Below are 15,591 nucleotides of genomic sequence, written 5' to 3'. Positions count from 1 at the left end.
AATAAATTTAACACGATCTTTTCTGATCTAACCATTCAAATTAAAAATAGCGCTCATTCAGTTTTACTACTTCTATAAAACATCTTAAGTTGTCAATACAGTAAAAACTGTTTTGTCCAGCACTTGGCCAACCTGAAGGCTCTATAAATCAGCATTTCTGATCTTCTTGGAAAGTCTGGTTTATAATCTAGTTGGTGAAGGGCTGGCAGGCTTCCTGTCTGACTCCATATCGCTCCCCGGAAGCAGCAACATACCCCTGATGCTTTTAGATGGAGGAACACCCACAGGGACTCCATGCACTATCCCACTCTGCTCTGAGCACTAGCTCCGCAGCTCCCATTGGCCTGGAACTGTGGTCAGTTGGAGCTGCAGAGGCAGAACCTATAAGCTGAGGCAGCACTCAAACTGCCTATCCATGCCTCTGCCTAGAAGCAGCAGGGACATGGTATCCTGCTGGCTTGGAGCCACCCAAGGTTAGAACTGCCCAGATCTCGCACCCCAAACCGTTCCTGCACTCCAACCCAGAGCTACCTCTTGTGCTGCAAACTCCTCATCCCTGACCCCCCCTTTAAATTAAATTAATGGAGATTGCCTATCTCCTAGAGCTGGAAGGGATCTTGAAAGGTCATTGAGTCCAGTCCCTTGCCTTCACAGCAGGACCAGGTACCATCCCTGACAAATTTTTGCCCCAAATCCCTAAATGGCCTCCTCAAGGATTGAACTCGCAACCCTGGGTTTAGCGGGCCTATGCTCAAACCACTGAACTATCTCTTGGAGTCCACACCGTCCCCCTCCCAGACCTCTCACCCCTCCCACATTGTTCTGATTGACGTTTAGTTAACTAGAATATTTGACTATCCAGCATGCGCCATTCCTCCAACATGCCAGACAACAAAACTTTTATTGTACGGGGTGTCCCCACTATAAGTTGCCCTGGTATACATCCATTCCTCACTAAAGTCGTTGACACTTGTATGAACTGATGCATTATAAGTCCTCCCATTCCCCACTCTTAAGCCACAGCAAAAAAGTTCCCCACTTTAAGTTATTTTGCTGTAAGTCTAAACTTTTTGGAATGTATCTTGGACTTATAGCAAGGATGGCCTATACATTGATATTGTTCTTTTTATGTTTTGTTTAATCACAGTTTTAATTATAAACAAAACCCTTATTTAGGCCCAGTTAGTAACCCCAAAACAACATTGTCTTTTATCATGTAAAAGACATTTCTTTGACAAATGTATTTACTTGGGCTGTCAATTAATTGCTGTTAACTCAAGCAGTTATCACAAAACAAATTAACTAGATTAATAAAAAGTCACACTTATTCACATTTTAAACCAACTGAAATTTATTATAAATACTAGCAGATGTACCCTTAACTTTTTTTGCGGGGGAAGAGGGGTGCAGAAGTCAGGGCATGGTGTGGAGGGTGTAGGAGTCAGGGCATGGGATTGGAAGGTGTGGGGATACTGAAAGCAGGGGATGTAGGGTGCAGGAATCAGGGCATGGTATAGGAATCAGGGCAGGGGCCTGTGGGTGAGGGCTTCTTAGGGCAGGGGGCTAGGGCCATAGGGGTTGAAGTGAGGGACTGGGGATATGAAATGTCTCAGGGCAGGGGGCAGGGGGTGGGGGCAGGGAACAGGAGTGAGAGATCAGGGTGAGGAGGGGATCAGGTCGAGAGATGGGGGGTGGACGAGTAAGGGTTTGGGGATGAGAATGGGCTAAGGGCAGGGGGCTAGTATGGAGGTAGGCGGAGTGAGGGATCAGTGGCGAGGAGTGGCTCAAGGCTTGGTCCTTGGTCCTGCCATGAGGGCATGGGTCTGGACTTGATGACCTCTCGAGATCCCTTCCAGTTCACGGCAGGGAGTTGGGAGGTGGCGGGGGGGGGGGGGGCTCACCAGAGCCACCCACGGTGGCTGGGGAAGCACTGTCTGGGCAGCAGCAGGTCCTCAAGACCATTCATGGTGGTGAGGGTAGCACTGGCAGGGTGGTGGTGGGGGCTCCTTGGGATAGCCAGGGCCATTCTGCTTTGAAGGGGTTGGTTCCCTGGGGCCAGCAGAGGTGGTGAGGGCTGCGCTGAATGTCTGTGCACTTGTATGTCCAGAGCTGCTGCAGGCCTTCTCTCTGTTCCCTCCCCCACATTTTGCTGTCAACCAGCAGAGCACTTCCTTCTGCCAGACTGGCTACAGAGAGAAGCCCTGAGCCTCTGCAGCTCTGCTCTGGCCCCACGGAAGCTTCCCAAGTATCAGTAAGCTGCAGGAGGGGGCGAGGGAAGCAGCACAGGCAGGGAGGGAGAGAGGGAAGCCCCTGGCCCCCATTAGGAGTGACATAGGGAGAAGAAGGGAGGCCCCAGGTTACTTGCAGGAGGTGCACGGAAGGGATGGGAAGCACCTAGACCCCAGCAGAGGCTCAAGGGAATGGGGATTCTGTCCAACACCACCCTGTCCAGCACCAGCACAGGAATCTTCCTGGATGGTGGCCGGCAACATTCAGCGCCCCTCTCCCAGTTTGCCAGTGTCTTACTTGTGTGCCTCCCTTTCCCTCCCCGCCCCCCCCCCCCCGTGGGCACTCTGCAATATAACTGTCCCTCCTAGCAGCCCCCTTCCTTTCCATATTATGGAAAACATTACCATTGCAGGCACTTCCCATTTTCCTGGTACAACCAAACTTTGACCTTGCTTTTAATTAGCATAAGAGGATGCTGCATACCGAATTTGGTGGTCCTAGTTTGTACTGTTTAGGAGTTCATGAACAAATGGACTCACAGACAGACAGGTGGACATTTCTAAACTATATAGATACATTTTGGCTGTTTTCTACATTTTCAAATATTTATTTCAGTTACAACACAGATTACAGAGCGTACAGTGCTCATTTTATATTTTTATTTACAAATATTTGCATTGTAAAAAGATAAGAAATAGTATTTTTCATTTCCTTATACAAGTACTGTAGTGCAGTCTTGATCGTGAAAATGCAACTTATCACCTCACTTCTACTGATAATAATAGAAGGCATTTTCCATCACTGGTGAAGGCAGTCTGTACTCCTATTCATAGTGAACAATGGTGTCCATTTTGAAAGATGCAGTACAGGCAGTCCCCGGGTTACGTACAAGATAGGGACTGTAGGTTTGTTCTTAAGTTGAATCTGTATGTAAGTCGGAACTGTCATCCAGATTCAGCCGCTGCTGAAACTGATCAGTTTCAACAGCGGCTAAATCTGGACACCAGTTCCGACTTACATACAGATTCAACTTAAGAACCCCAGGCGTCCCCAAGTCAGCTGCTGCTGAAACTGATCAGCAGCTGATTCCAGGAAGCCCGGGGCAGAGCAGCTCTGCCTCGGGCTTCCTGTAGTCAGCCGCTGGTCAGTTTCAGCAGCGGCTGACTTGGGGACGCCTGGGGCAGAGCAGCTCGGGTGCTGCTGGGTTGGTCCAGTAGCGCCAAGGAGCGGTGCTGCGGGACCAACCGGCAGCGCCCTACCTGCTCTACCACAGGCCCCGGGCTTTGCTCCACGTCTCCCTGGTCTGCTGGGGGGGGCACTAGCTGCGTCCCCCCCCAGCAGACCAGGGAGACGTGGAGCAAAGTGGCGGAGGACCCGGGCCGGACCGCGGCGCTGTCCGGCCCGGGTCCTCCGCGGCTTTGCTCAGCGTCTCCCTGGTCTGCAGACATGGGAGACGCTGAGCAAAGCCGCGGAGGACCCGGGCCGGACCCGCGGCACTTCCAGCTGATCTGGAAGCGCCGCGGGTCCGGCCCGGGTCCTCCGCGGCTTTGCTCCCCGTCTCCCTGGTCTGCTGGCTCCCCCAGCAGACCAGGGAGACAGGGAGCAGCTTTTCTCGCCTGGGAGGAGGCAGGCGGCGGGATCAGGCGTCCTGCAGCTCCAGTCCTCCAGGGCGAGAAAATCCCCGTTCGTAACTGCGACATAAGTCAGATCCGTGTAACTCGGGGACTGCCTGTACTTAGTGTTTCTAAAGAAGATTTTATGTGCCAGCCTCTGCTGAAAGATAAATAATCATGAAAAATATTTGGTGAGGGGGGGACCTAAATGGTAAAATTTAATTTGAAAAAACCTATGCATTAAAGCAGCTCTGCTCAGTAGCGTGTATGGTATGGGTGCAGGGGAATGTTAAATTGTTAAAAAGCAAACTTAAAACACAACCTTAACTCCGCTCTGTTTTTCCTCGTAGTGATGCTACAATCAAATATGCGTTTATCTAATCTAAGACCACAAACTTTAGTAGGCTTAATTATAACCTGAATATTCTGTGCCATGAAAAAATAGCAATGTTAAGGTGATTAATTGTGCACTTGTGTAGCTTAACTTATTTGGATATGAGTTAACCTTAACTTTGAATTTCCTGGCACTATAATAATTTTTGGGGATAATTACAGCATCCCTGTAAATCATCACTATGTGTTCTCTCAGTCTTAATGCTATATTACCATAGTTTTTGTCTGGAAATAAAGAAATTGTGGCTGTTTTAATGTTAATTAAGAAAATGCCTTAAGTACCATAACTTTTTAAAATATTTACACCAGACCAGAAAAAACATGCTGGAGACTAAATTGATCATCACTGGCACAGAACTAAGATCCCAGTAAGTACAATAATCTTTGCCTTTTTTCCCTTTTAAATGGTCAGTGTCCTGTTTTGGTTTTGTGTCACCCTTTTACATAGTGCGTTATTACAGTATGTTGTGGATCAGGGGTTCTCAAACTTTCATAGGATGGAGTATCTCTTGAGAGTGTGTGACTCATGGAGACACCTCTTTTTCATGACAGCATAACATATCAGAGGCAGCAGCATGAGGGGGGGCAGGTGGGAGCCAATACTCATGAGGAGCCACCTGCTGCATGCATGTAACTGTGTAACTGCTGAAATTTTCTGTGGTCTGTATGGACCAATTGATGCACAACACATTTTCCTTTAGAGATCATATCCCTGTAGTTCGCATTACCATTCCCTTGGATACAAGGAATCATTTTTAGTGTTTTTCCTCAGTTAATTGGATAAACACTTTTTTCTTTTTATTGGGGGTTCTTTATTGCTGTTTTCTGATTTTAGATTTCAATCAGTATCCTATCCTTTCCTCACTTAGGCCATGTCTAAACTACACCCCTCTGTCAGCAGAGGGATGTAAATTAGACGTATCGAAAGTGCAAATGAAGCGAGGATTTAAATATCCCGTGCTTCGTTTGCATAATGGCAGCGGCCACTTTTTTTTGAAATGGGGCTTTTTGAAAAAAAACAGCATTTTAGACGGGGCATTTTTGATAGAAATGCCCCATTTCGAAAGATCCTGTACTCCTTGTTTGTTTGTTTGTTTGTTTGTTTTTTTTTTTTTTTTAAAGGAGTACAGAATCTTTCAAAATGGGGCATTTCTGTCGAAAATGCCCCATCTAAACTGCTGGTTTTTTTCAAAAAGCACCGTTTTGGAAACAAAAGCAGCGGCCGCCATTATGCAAATGAAGCATGGGATATTAAATCCCCGCTTCATTTGCACTTTCGATACGTCTAATTTACATCCCTCTGCCGACAGAGGGGTGTAGTTTAGACGTAGCCTTGATGTGGTGCGTTGGTGTCCAGCCACTAGTAATGTCATTTTATCTTCAAGCAACCTTAGAGTAAAAATTTGAAGCCAGTTACAAATATATAATGTTTTAATTTTTATTTCTGTATGTTGTCAAAATATTTTATATGAAAATGGGACAACTAGCTATTTATATCATGGAATTAACTACTTTATTTCTCAGGATTGCACAACTATATGGATTTCAAGAAACATTTATCAAAATAATTATAAATAAGAAGCTACTTGACCTTGGTATGTATCACCAATTGAATATGTGTGATATTTATTCGGCAATTATGTCTTTTTTATAAATCATCTTTCTTGTATTTTTTTCTGTCACAGAAACAATATTAAGAGCCAGGAAATAATAGCTAGAGCGGTTCTCAAACTCTGGATCGGGACCCCAAAGTGGGTTACAGTGCTGTTTTAATGGGATCAGCAGGGCCTGCCAACCCCTTCTCACCCCTCAGGGTAGTAGCCATGCATGTAACCTGTGGGCAGGCCATGGCTGTGACTCCTCCTCAGCCTCTTTTGTGCTCATAGAGGCCTAGCCTTGCAAGATCTTGCTGTCAGCAGAGCATGGAATATGGGAAAGTGGAATAAGAACTGCCTCATGGTAGGATGGTGTTGGTGAGGGAGCTTGGTGGTACCTGAGAGATCAGGTTTCTGTTCTTGGTGCTGCCTCTGCCACTGAAGTCCTGTGTGACCTTGCACTTCCCCAGCTGTGACTTAGGGATAACAATAACCCACTGTGCAGTAATGAGAGCCATAAAGAAATATTTGGAAAGCGAACGAAATTCTGATGCTAAAAGGAGATTCAAAAGGTGGGGAAGGAAAGGAGAATTTCTGGTATCTCCTGTCACCCACAGATGATCATCTGTGTAGTGCCGACATGAAATCTGGCCCCAAATTTTTTGCAAATGAACTGCGACTGGTGTAAGATCACAGAACTTTGATTTTTGTATAGACTCTGTAAAAAGTAGATACTTTTTAAACATTCATAATCCAGAAGCATTTCGTCCATATTTAGTGTATAAATAGTTGCTAATAAATAAAAATGCAGCTGGGGTACTTTTTATTTTATCACATACACTGCCTTCTTCCTCCCCCTTCCTGAAAGGCACAGATATTCTCTGTAATGTTATTCTTTAAAAGTATGCTATTTTAGTGTTTTGATTTATCTAAGCATTTCATAATCTTTAGTTCTCTTACATTTAAATTTAATTATTTGAGTAGTGAGTTCTAAAATGCCTAACTTGTCCTGACAGGAGTAATTATCGCTATGGTCACTTTTAAAAATATATATATTATATCTAGATATGTTGTTTCTACTGGTGATGCACATCTGCACATTCTTTGACATACATAACAGAATATATTTCTCACATGGATGAAAAAAGTAAAAGGCAACATGCCAGCAGTGCAGGTGCAGCACCATCTGAATGTCAGGCAGTCTGAGTCATAGAGTGGCCCATTGTCTGTTCTGCCCTGGAACCTAGAATTGCTGTCAGCGGTCCTTACTTGACTTTTGTCCCCACACCCCCACCTCCCTGTACAGTGGGGCTCAGGATTTGACCCTCCTTCCTGCCTGAGGCAGCGAGGCTTGGGCAGGCTAAGACTTTAGTCTCCCTTCCCCTCCTGGGTCATGTAATTTTTGTGTCAAAAGGGGGTTGCTGTGCAGTGTCATTTGAGAACACTTACAATAGACTGTGACAGCAGTCATACTTGTTAGGCTCTATTCTAATAGAGGTCTGAGATTTTGTGATGGTCAAAATCAAGGGAGAAATTTATGTTGGAGGACTACTTTGTGTGTTCTAAAAGCTTAATGTGCCACAGATTTAAATAATAATTTACCAAAACCTCATGCTATAAAATGACACATTCTAAACTTTTCTTTGTCATCTTTATCATCTTTCTTGCCAGACATTTGTGTGAACAGTAGATTTGTCTTTACAGATTAACTTACTTCTGTTCTTTATTGGTTCATTCACTGATGTCTTAAATTCAGTGTCTGAGATTGCATTTCTTCTTTGAGTTTTGTCCCTGTAGGTGCTCCACTTCACATGGTGATGTATCCTGGCACCATCAATCGGAAGGCATCTTGTGGTGTTGTTGGTGCCACATGTAGCACGTGCATGACCGGTGCCCTCCAGTTCCTTTTCAACTATTTTAAAGACAGAGCTCATGGGCAGTGTCAGCACTCTTCCCTAATACGTTTAGAAAATAGTTATTCAGATAATTCAGATAAGTAGTTATATAGTTAGTTAGCTTTAGTCACACACACAAAATAGTTGTGAGTTGGTTAGTAACTCCATCCCATCCCTTTTCTTGTTAAGCTGCTTCGGTCTCCAGGCTTCAAACAGTTCAGCTCCATTTCAGATGAGCACTTATATGTATGGGTGAGGGGCATACCCCCTCCCTCCCCAGTGCTTCCACTGCAGCAATTTAAAAGCCAGCGAAGACCAGATGAAATAAGGCTCTACAGCTGAAAATGATTTTGATGGAGAAGACCCTCCATCTGGAGGCAAAGAAGCAGACTGCCTTCCTGGGCACTCCTCAAAATAGAAAAGGATACTTACCCTCTGAGAAGTCAAAAGGAAGGGCTCAAACATCTCTGCAGGGAACATCTCAGAGGCACAAGATGGGGGAGAGGACACAGATTGGTACAGATCAGGACATATCTCCTGCACACAATTCATCCTTCTTCCCAGATGAGGCTATTAAGCCCTCACCACCAACTTTGGCAGATGACTTTAAGCAGTTCCAGGAACTGTTTAAGAGAGACACACACAGCAAACACATCCTTTTAGAAGAGGTAAAGTCAAACCAGCACAAGTTGGTACAGATATTTTTACAACCCTCATCTATGCCCCGGATTGCTCTTCCCATCAATGAGGCCATCTTGGATTCTACAAAGACAGTCTGGCAGACACCCCTTTCTATTCCACCAACCTATAAAAAGGGGGATAGAAAGTATTATGCCCCATCCAAGGAGGCAGACTTTCTGTTTGCACATCTAGTCCCCCAACTCCCTAGTTGTTGATGCTGTAAATCAACGCAGGAAACAACCACATTTAAAAAAAAATCCACCACACAACAAAGAATATATGAAACTTGACTTGTTCCAGTGCAAAGTGTATTCTGTCAACGCTCTTCAATTCCAAGTGGCCAACTACTCAGTGCTATTAGCCAAATGTGACTATGTCAGCTGTAGGAATCTCAACCCGTTTGTGTCAGAGCTCCCAGAAGAGAAACAAGTACAATTTCAGGCCAACATTAATGAGAAACATCTGATAGTCAAAGCAGCCCTTCAGGCATCACTGGACACAGCAGACATGGCATCCAGAATGACAGCCACAGCCATAACTATGTGCCATGTCTCATAGCTTCAGGCCTCAGGAATACCTAAAGAACTTCAAATGAAAGTAGAAGACCTATCTTTCGATAAGAAACAACTCCTCATAGAAAAGGAGGTGCTTCATAGAATAATAGAACAGGAAAGAACCTCAAGAAGTCATTAAGTCCAGTCCCCTGCACTCATGGCAGGACCAAACAGCATCTAGACCATCCTGACAGGTGTTTGTCTAACCTTCTCTTTAAAATCTCCAATCATGGAGATTCCACAACCTCCCTAATCATTTTATTCCAGTGGTTAGCCACCCTGACAGCTGGGAAGTTTTTCCTAATGTCCAGTCTGAATCTCCCTTGCAGTAGTTTAAGCCCATTGCTTCTGGTCTTATCAGAATATAAGGAGAATAAGTTTTCTCCCTCTTTCTTGTAACAGCCTTTTAGATACTTGAAAGCCATTATGTCCCCGTCAGTCTTTTCTTTTTTAGACTAAACAAACCTAATTCTTTTCTTCAATTCTTTCTTGTCAAAGAAAGCTATCAGATTGATTTGACATGATTTGTTCTTGAAAAATCCATGCTGAAGTGGATTTATTATCTATTACCTTATTATCTTCTAGATGTTTGCAAATGGATTCCTTAATTATTTGCTCCATTATCTTTCCTGCTACAGATGTTAAGATTGGTCTGTAATTCCCTGGATTGTCTTTAATTTCCTTTTGATAGATAAGCACTATATTTGCTCTTTTGCAGTCTTCTGGAATCTCTCCAGTATTCAGTGAGACTTTTGGACCATTGGGGATTTACATCCCCCTGCAAAGAAAAGAAGGTACCAACCATATCAGAAACATAGGGACTCTTCAACTAACAGACAACATTATAGACCGTCTGAAAATCAACCACACTGTCAGCGATCACAGCTCTGACAACCGCCTCAATCACAAGCGCAGACTTCCCAGTCAGCTCCTCCAAAACCACAATTTTGAAAATTAGTTGAGGGTTCAAATGACCTCTATCATGAGACAGTGCTTTCACTTACCTTTCACTGTTTGGCCATTGACTCTGGCCTTTTTACCACATCTGGGCCACCATAACATCAGACCAATAGCTTCTAGAAATAAACAAGTCAGGATACATTATCCTTTTTACCACCTGCCCCCCAACTTTACCCCCTTCCATGTCTCTCTTCAGGGATCCTTCTCACACGAAGCACTTGTTACAACAAAAAGTCAAACATAATCTATAACAAGATGCCATTAAACTAATATTGGTACAGTTCAGAGGAAAGGGTTTCTACTCCCATTATTTTTTGAACCAGAAGAACAGGGTTTCTACTCCCATTATTTTCTGAACCAGAAGAATAACAGGGAAAGAACATGGACTTGCAGAATCTCAACAAATTCATAAGTTCCCAGAAGTTCAGAATGGTCACATTGGGCACAATACTCCCAGCACTGCATCAGAGGGACTGGTTTTCAGTCCTCAGCCTCCAAGATGCTTATTTCCATATCACCATTCATCCAGCTTACAGGAAATTTCTGCATTTCATAGTAAGACAAGAACAGTTCCAGGCCAAAGTTTGCCATTTGGCCTATCCAGTGCACCAAGAGTTTTCTCCAAAACCCTAGTGGTGATGGCAGCACATCTTTGCAAAGAGGGAATAATGATTTTCTCCTACCTGGACAATTATCCTAGCAAAGGCTAAACTCTAAGACACACTGAATCCAATCCAGACTACTGTGTCACTATTCTGGGAGTTGAGTCTAAAAATAAATTAACAAAAATCAACTGTAATCCCTATCCACATCAGGGCTCACCTTGATGCCATAGAAGTGATGGTGTCATTGCCTCTTATCAGATTCACAAATCTTAAACTCATCTCAGAGGTACAAGTGAGTCCTCAAATTTGGGCTTGTACTATCATACAATTATTTGGATACATGGCAGTCATGATGTTCACGGTACAACATATAAGACTCCATATGTGACGTCTACAAGCTTGGCTAAGCATAGTTTACATACCAAGCAAACAGAATATACACTTACCCAGACATATGACAACCTACTCCAACATGGGACTTCTACCTGGTACTAAAATGCCTCACTACACCATCATTTGAACTATTAGCCGCCTGTTCGTTACTCTACTTTTCGATGAAAATAGCCTTCCTGGTCGCCATTAATTCTGCCAGAAGGGTGAACATAATAAGGCTATGTCTACATTGCAGCACAATTTTGGGATACCAGAGGTATCCCGAAATAGCTATTGCATGACTTTTGAGCACCTGTTATTTCAAAATATAACAGGCTTGCTATTCTGACATCCCTGTAAACCTCATTCCATGAGGAGTAAGGGATGCTTTGGAATAGCGATTTATTTAGAAATAAGTGCTGTATAGACAGCACCAGATTTTGAAATAAGCTATGCAATTTGCATAGCTCAAATTACGTAGCTTATTTTAAGCTATGGGTGCAGTGTAGAGTAGCGGACCCCCCCCCCATAAACAACATTCTTCAAGGACAAGGTCATGCTTCATTCATACCTTAAATTCATACAAAAATGCTGAGTTTACTTCACATGAACCAACTTATTCATCTCTCAGTATTCTACCCTAAGCCTCATGGTACTCCTAACAGAAGCTGCCCAACATGCTTTAGATGTTAGATGTCATTCTACCTTAAAAGAACCAAACTTCTCTAGAAATTCCCTAGATTTTTCACCTCTATACTGAGGACTCGAAAAGAGACACTATAGCCAATCCGAGAGTATCTAAATGGATTTCCATATGCTATCATATTCAGGATACAGAACCACCAGAGCATGTTGGAGCACATTCTGCTAGATCCATTTCAACTTCAGTACTGTTCCTCAGTACAGTTCCAATACTAGAGATGTGTAAGGAGGCCACTCAAGACTCCAGACCTGATAGTGCTTACCTCAGTGATTCAAATGAACCTTAAGTCCCCCTGGCCCTTGGAGGGGCATTATCCTACAGACCCCTGAAATGGAGCACCCACAGGGATGATACTCAAAGAGGAAGGAAATGCCATCTTTTGCAGTAACTGCAGTTCTTCGAGATGAGTGTCCCCTGAGGATGCTCTTCTACCAGCCCTCTTCCCCTCTACTTCATAGTGAAGAAGGAACTGGATGGCTCAGATTGTGTGTGCACTACATGAGGCACCAATGGCACTGCAAGAAGCCCATTGCACATGTGCAACCCACATTGACAATGTTACCAATCATCACCAGGACACACTGAACTGGAGCACCCACAGGGGCACTCATCTCAAACAACTCCAGTTACTGCACAAGTAATCTTTCCTTAACTGCCTTGGAAGAAATCATGATGTAAATAGAGAGAAAGGATGGACCAATGGTTAGGGAACTAACCTGGGCTCAGTTTCCTGCTTGTACCCCTTCTGCTGCAGATTTCCTGTGTGATCTTGGGCAAGTCACTTATTCTCTGTGTCTCAGTTCCCAATCTGTGAAACAGGGTTAAAAGCACTTTCCTGTCTCAGAGGGGTGTTATGAGAGTAAATACAGTAAAAAAAGATTGTTGATGTTCGAGTAATGGGAGCCATTAAGGTATCTTGGCTACACAGACGGATGGACAGGGAACTGCCCCATTTTGCGTTCCAGCTTTTTCCTCATTTAAATTAACTATGAATGTAATTGGGAGCAGGAATTAGCTCTGCATGTTTTGAATAAAAGGTATAGCAAGGTATTTCAAAATATGGAAGCTTTAGCGCAGGGGTACGGAACCTTTTTTTTTCCCCACTGACCCACAGAAAAATCAGTCGGGGGCTGCACACAAGTGAGAAGCCCCTGACTGAGAAAGAAAAAGGCACTCCTCGCATTCCTCTTGCACACCAGAGCCTAAGGGGACCCAGGCTAGTAGATTTTTTGTTCTCCAGCCCTGTGGGTGGCTAGCAGGGGGCTGGCACACCAGCGTGGGCTACCCAGTGTGGGGGAATCTCTGAGCCTTGGGGGCCAGATCCAGGCAAGTGGGGGGCCGCTTCTGGCCCCAGGGCCTGATTCTGATTCTGAATGTCTTTAATTCCCACTGAAGATTTTGGTAACAGAGTGCTGAATATTTTCTTTGGTTGGACCGTAAGTTACACGTTGCATTAATCAGTAGTTGAATCTTTCAGTTTAATATTTGAACAGTTCAGCATGAAGTATAAGGCATTTCTGTGAATAATAAACATACACATAGACTAACTTGGATAAATTTATAAGGAGTATCACCTATCACATTAGAGAACATAAGCTAATCACTAAATGTTGGGTTAGGAAGATGCCTAAGATCAAGTGTTAATATGGAGGGGCTGTATTTAGAGGGATGAGTTATCCCTTTACACTTGTGAGAGGAAGGAAATCACTTCGAAATGCTAGGACATTGGGAAATACTGCTGCAGTAATGGAGGGTATTTAGGAAAATGCATTCTCTTAATTGGCTGTTCTTGTTGAAATCTTCCTAGCAGAAATAGTTGTTTTAAAAATGTAGTTATTTGGCAGTACAACATGAAATGTACTGTCTTTATAAATGTATTTTGTTTTGCATATTAATCATGCTCTGTTTTGCAGGGAAAACTCTTGAAGAGCAAGGTGTGACACACAATGTAAAGGTCATGGTGCTTGAGCTAAAACACAGTGAGGAGGAAGCCAAAAAAGAAGTTCAGGAAGAAGAAATGAAACATGAGGAAGAGACCATGAAGGAAAAAGAAAAAACTGAAAGGATGCGAAGAACTAAGAAAGGTTTAGAAATACTGGCAACTAGAGGTATGGGAGTTTTACTCTTACAAGCAGTAGAAGACATCAGTATGAATTCGGGATGTGTTAGTGTATTTGTTTAAATTGTTAACCGATGAGCCTGGGCTCATCAGTTAACCCTCACGGTTACATGCAAGGGCCCTCCCACTACCTCTGTATCAGAGGCAGCAGCTGGGGGGGGGGAGGGGGGAAGAGAAGATGAACAGGTGGGTCAGTGAGAGTCACTGCTCACGGGGAGCTGTCTTTCTCCTTCCCCCTCGACCCCCCTACCCCTCCGTATATAAACTTATAACCACTGAAAATTTCAGCAGTTATACATTTACAAAAAAAATTAACATTCCTAGTATGAATTAAAAAACCCCTTCTATGTTAAAAAATAAGAGAAAGTAGGGAGAGTAGCACAGCGTTGGATGTGACCTAATCATATCTAAACAAGGTCAGACTTTGTTGTGCTTGGATGAGAAACTTCTAAGGAAAATGAAAGTGCTGCAGGAAGGGGACTAGTTCATTTTTTCTTTCATTACTAAATCGATGCTGAACAAATCCATTGTCCTGATCCTCAGAGGCACTATGCTACTTAGAGATGCCATCTTGCAGATGAAATGTAAAACCAGTTTAACCTTTTCTGTTTAGTCTTTTTGTGACTCTTAAGGGTGTTAAAGCCAGTAAACGCTGATTCCAGTTTGTGGTACTACATTCTGCCTACTTGAAAATTGATTTCTCTGATTGGTTTTAGTATTCTTCACTTACTGTCTTAAAAGATCTTCTTTGTATAATGCTTGTGACTCAATAAGAGGGACAAGGTGGGTGAGGTAATCTTTTATTGGACTAACTTCTTTCATACTTACACAGAGCTCTTCAGGTCTGGGAAATGTACTCAGTGAGTCATAGCTGAATATAAGATGGAACAGATTGGTTAGCCTAAATTGTTAACACATATTTCAGGGGACCATCCAAGATAAAGTGAGTCCATAGGGTGTTTTGAGAAAAGTACTGTATGGATCTGTTAAATGGGGCACTTAAGCATTAAGATACTGGTAACTCTGGAAATATGTTTTGTAGTTACTGCAGTAATAGCTAGGCCAGAATGATAAATTGTGCCTGTCTCTGTAAGTTACTTGTATTATGACCATAGGGACCATGGTTTCACTGTGCAAGGTATCATTCTGATCATAGTGTGGCAATTCTCTTCTCCATGAGTTTCGATGGAGACTGCTGGCAACTATGGGCCAAGTTAAAGAAACAGTCAATTTGAAAGTAGTCATTTTCAAAATGTGAGTTTCTTATTTTGTAGTTTTAAATCATTACTATTTTTTTAAAATAATTCCTAACTTCTGCTTGAAAAACCCACAAACAGGAAATTTAAATATTGAATAGTCCAAAGTCCCGTCAAATGTAAAAAGGATAGACAAATTTCCTCTAATTTTCTCTTACAGTGAGTTTCTTACAACAATAGTAGGTTGGAACAAAACATGTTAGTAGGTGGAAATGCCCCTTTGTACTGAACCTGTTAGGCAGCTTAGATTTCAGTTCGTCACTAAGCTCTTTGCAGATGGATCTTTGCATCAGTCCCTGTAAACTTAGCTCCAGAAATGCCACTAGCAAGGTCCTGAGCAAGTTTTGTAGAAAAGTAACAACAAACAGTCATTGTATGGTGCAGCACTAGAGTTATGAAGGATTTGTGGGAGGACTTCACTGGGTAAAGTGGCGAGGAGTCCTGTGGCACCTTATAGACTAACCGAAGTGTTGGAGCATAAGCTTTCGTGGGCAAAGACCCACTTCGTCAGATGCCATAGATGCCGTAGGACTCCTCACCGCTTTTTCAGATTCAGACTAACACGGCTACCCCTCTGGTACTTCACTGGATAAAGTGGCAGGCTCAAGGATCAACC

General features: G+C 43.3%; 1 protein-coding gene across 3 annotated transcripts in view; it reads left to right on the top strand.

The window, feature by feature from the left end:
* The window catches only part of NUB1 (negative regulator of ubiquitin like proteins 1), a 43,265-nt gene that overhangs the window by 12,433 nt on the left and 15,241 nt on the right, over positions 1-15,591 (top strand). For all 3 annotated transcript variants that reach the window (XM_075922824.1, XM_075922822.1, XM_075922823.1), the window contains exons 4-6: positions 4,545-4,603; positions 5,760-5,830; positions 13,514-13,708. In XM_075922824.1, the coding sequence (XP_075778939.1) occupies positions 4,545-4,603; positions 5,760-5,830; positions 13,514-13,708 (325 nt within the window). The remainder of the gene's footprint in view (positions 1-4,544; positions 4,604-5,759; positions 5,831-13,513; positions 13,709-15,591) is intronic.

This window comes from Pelodiscus sinensis, chromosome 2 (assembly GCF_049634645.1).
Source record: "Pelodiscus sinensis isolate JC-2024 chromosome 2, ASM4963464v1, whole genome shotgun sequence".
NCBI lineage: Eukaryota > Metazoa > Chordata > Testudines > Trionychidae > Pelodiscus > Pelodiscus sinensis.
This window is presented reverse-complemented; position numbering and strand designations above follow the sequence as displayed.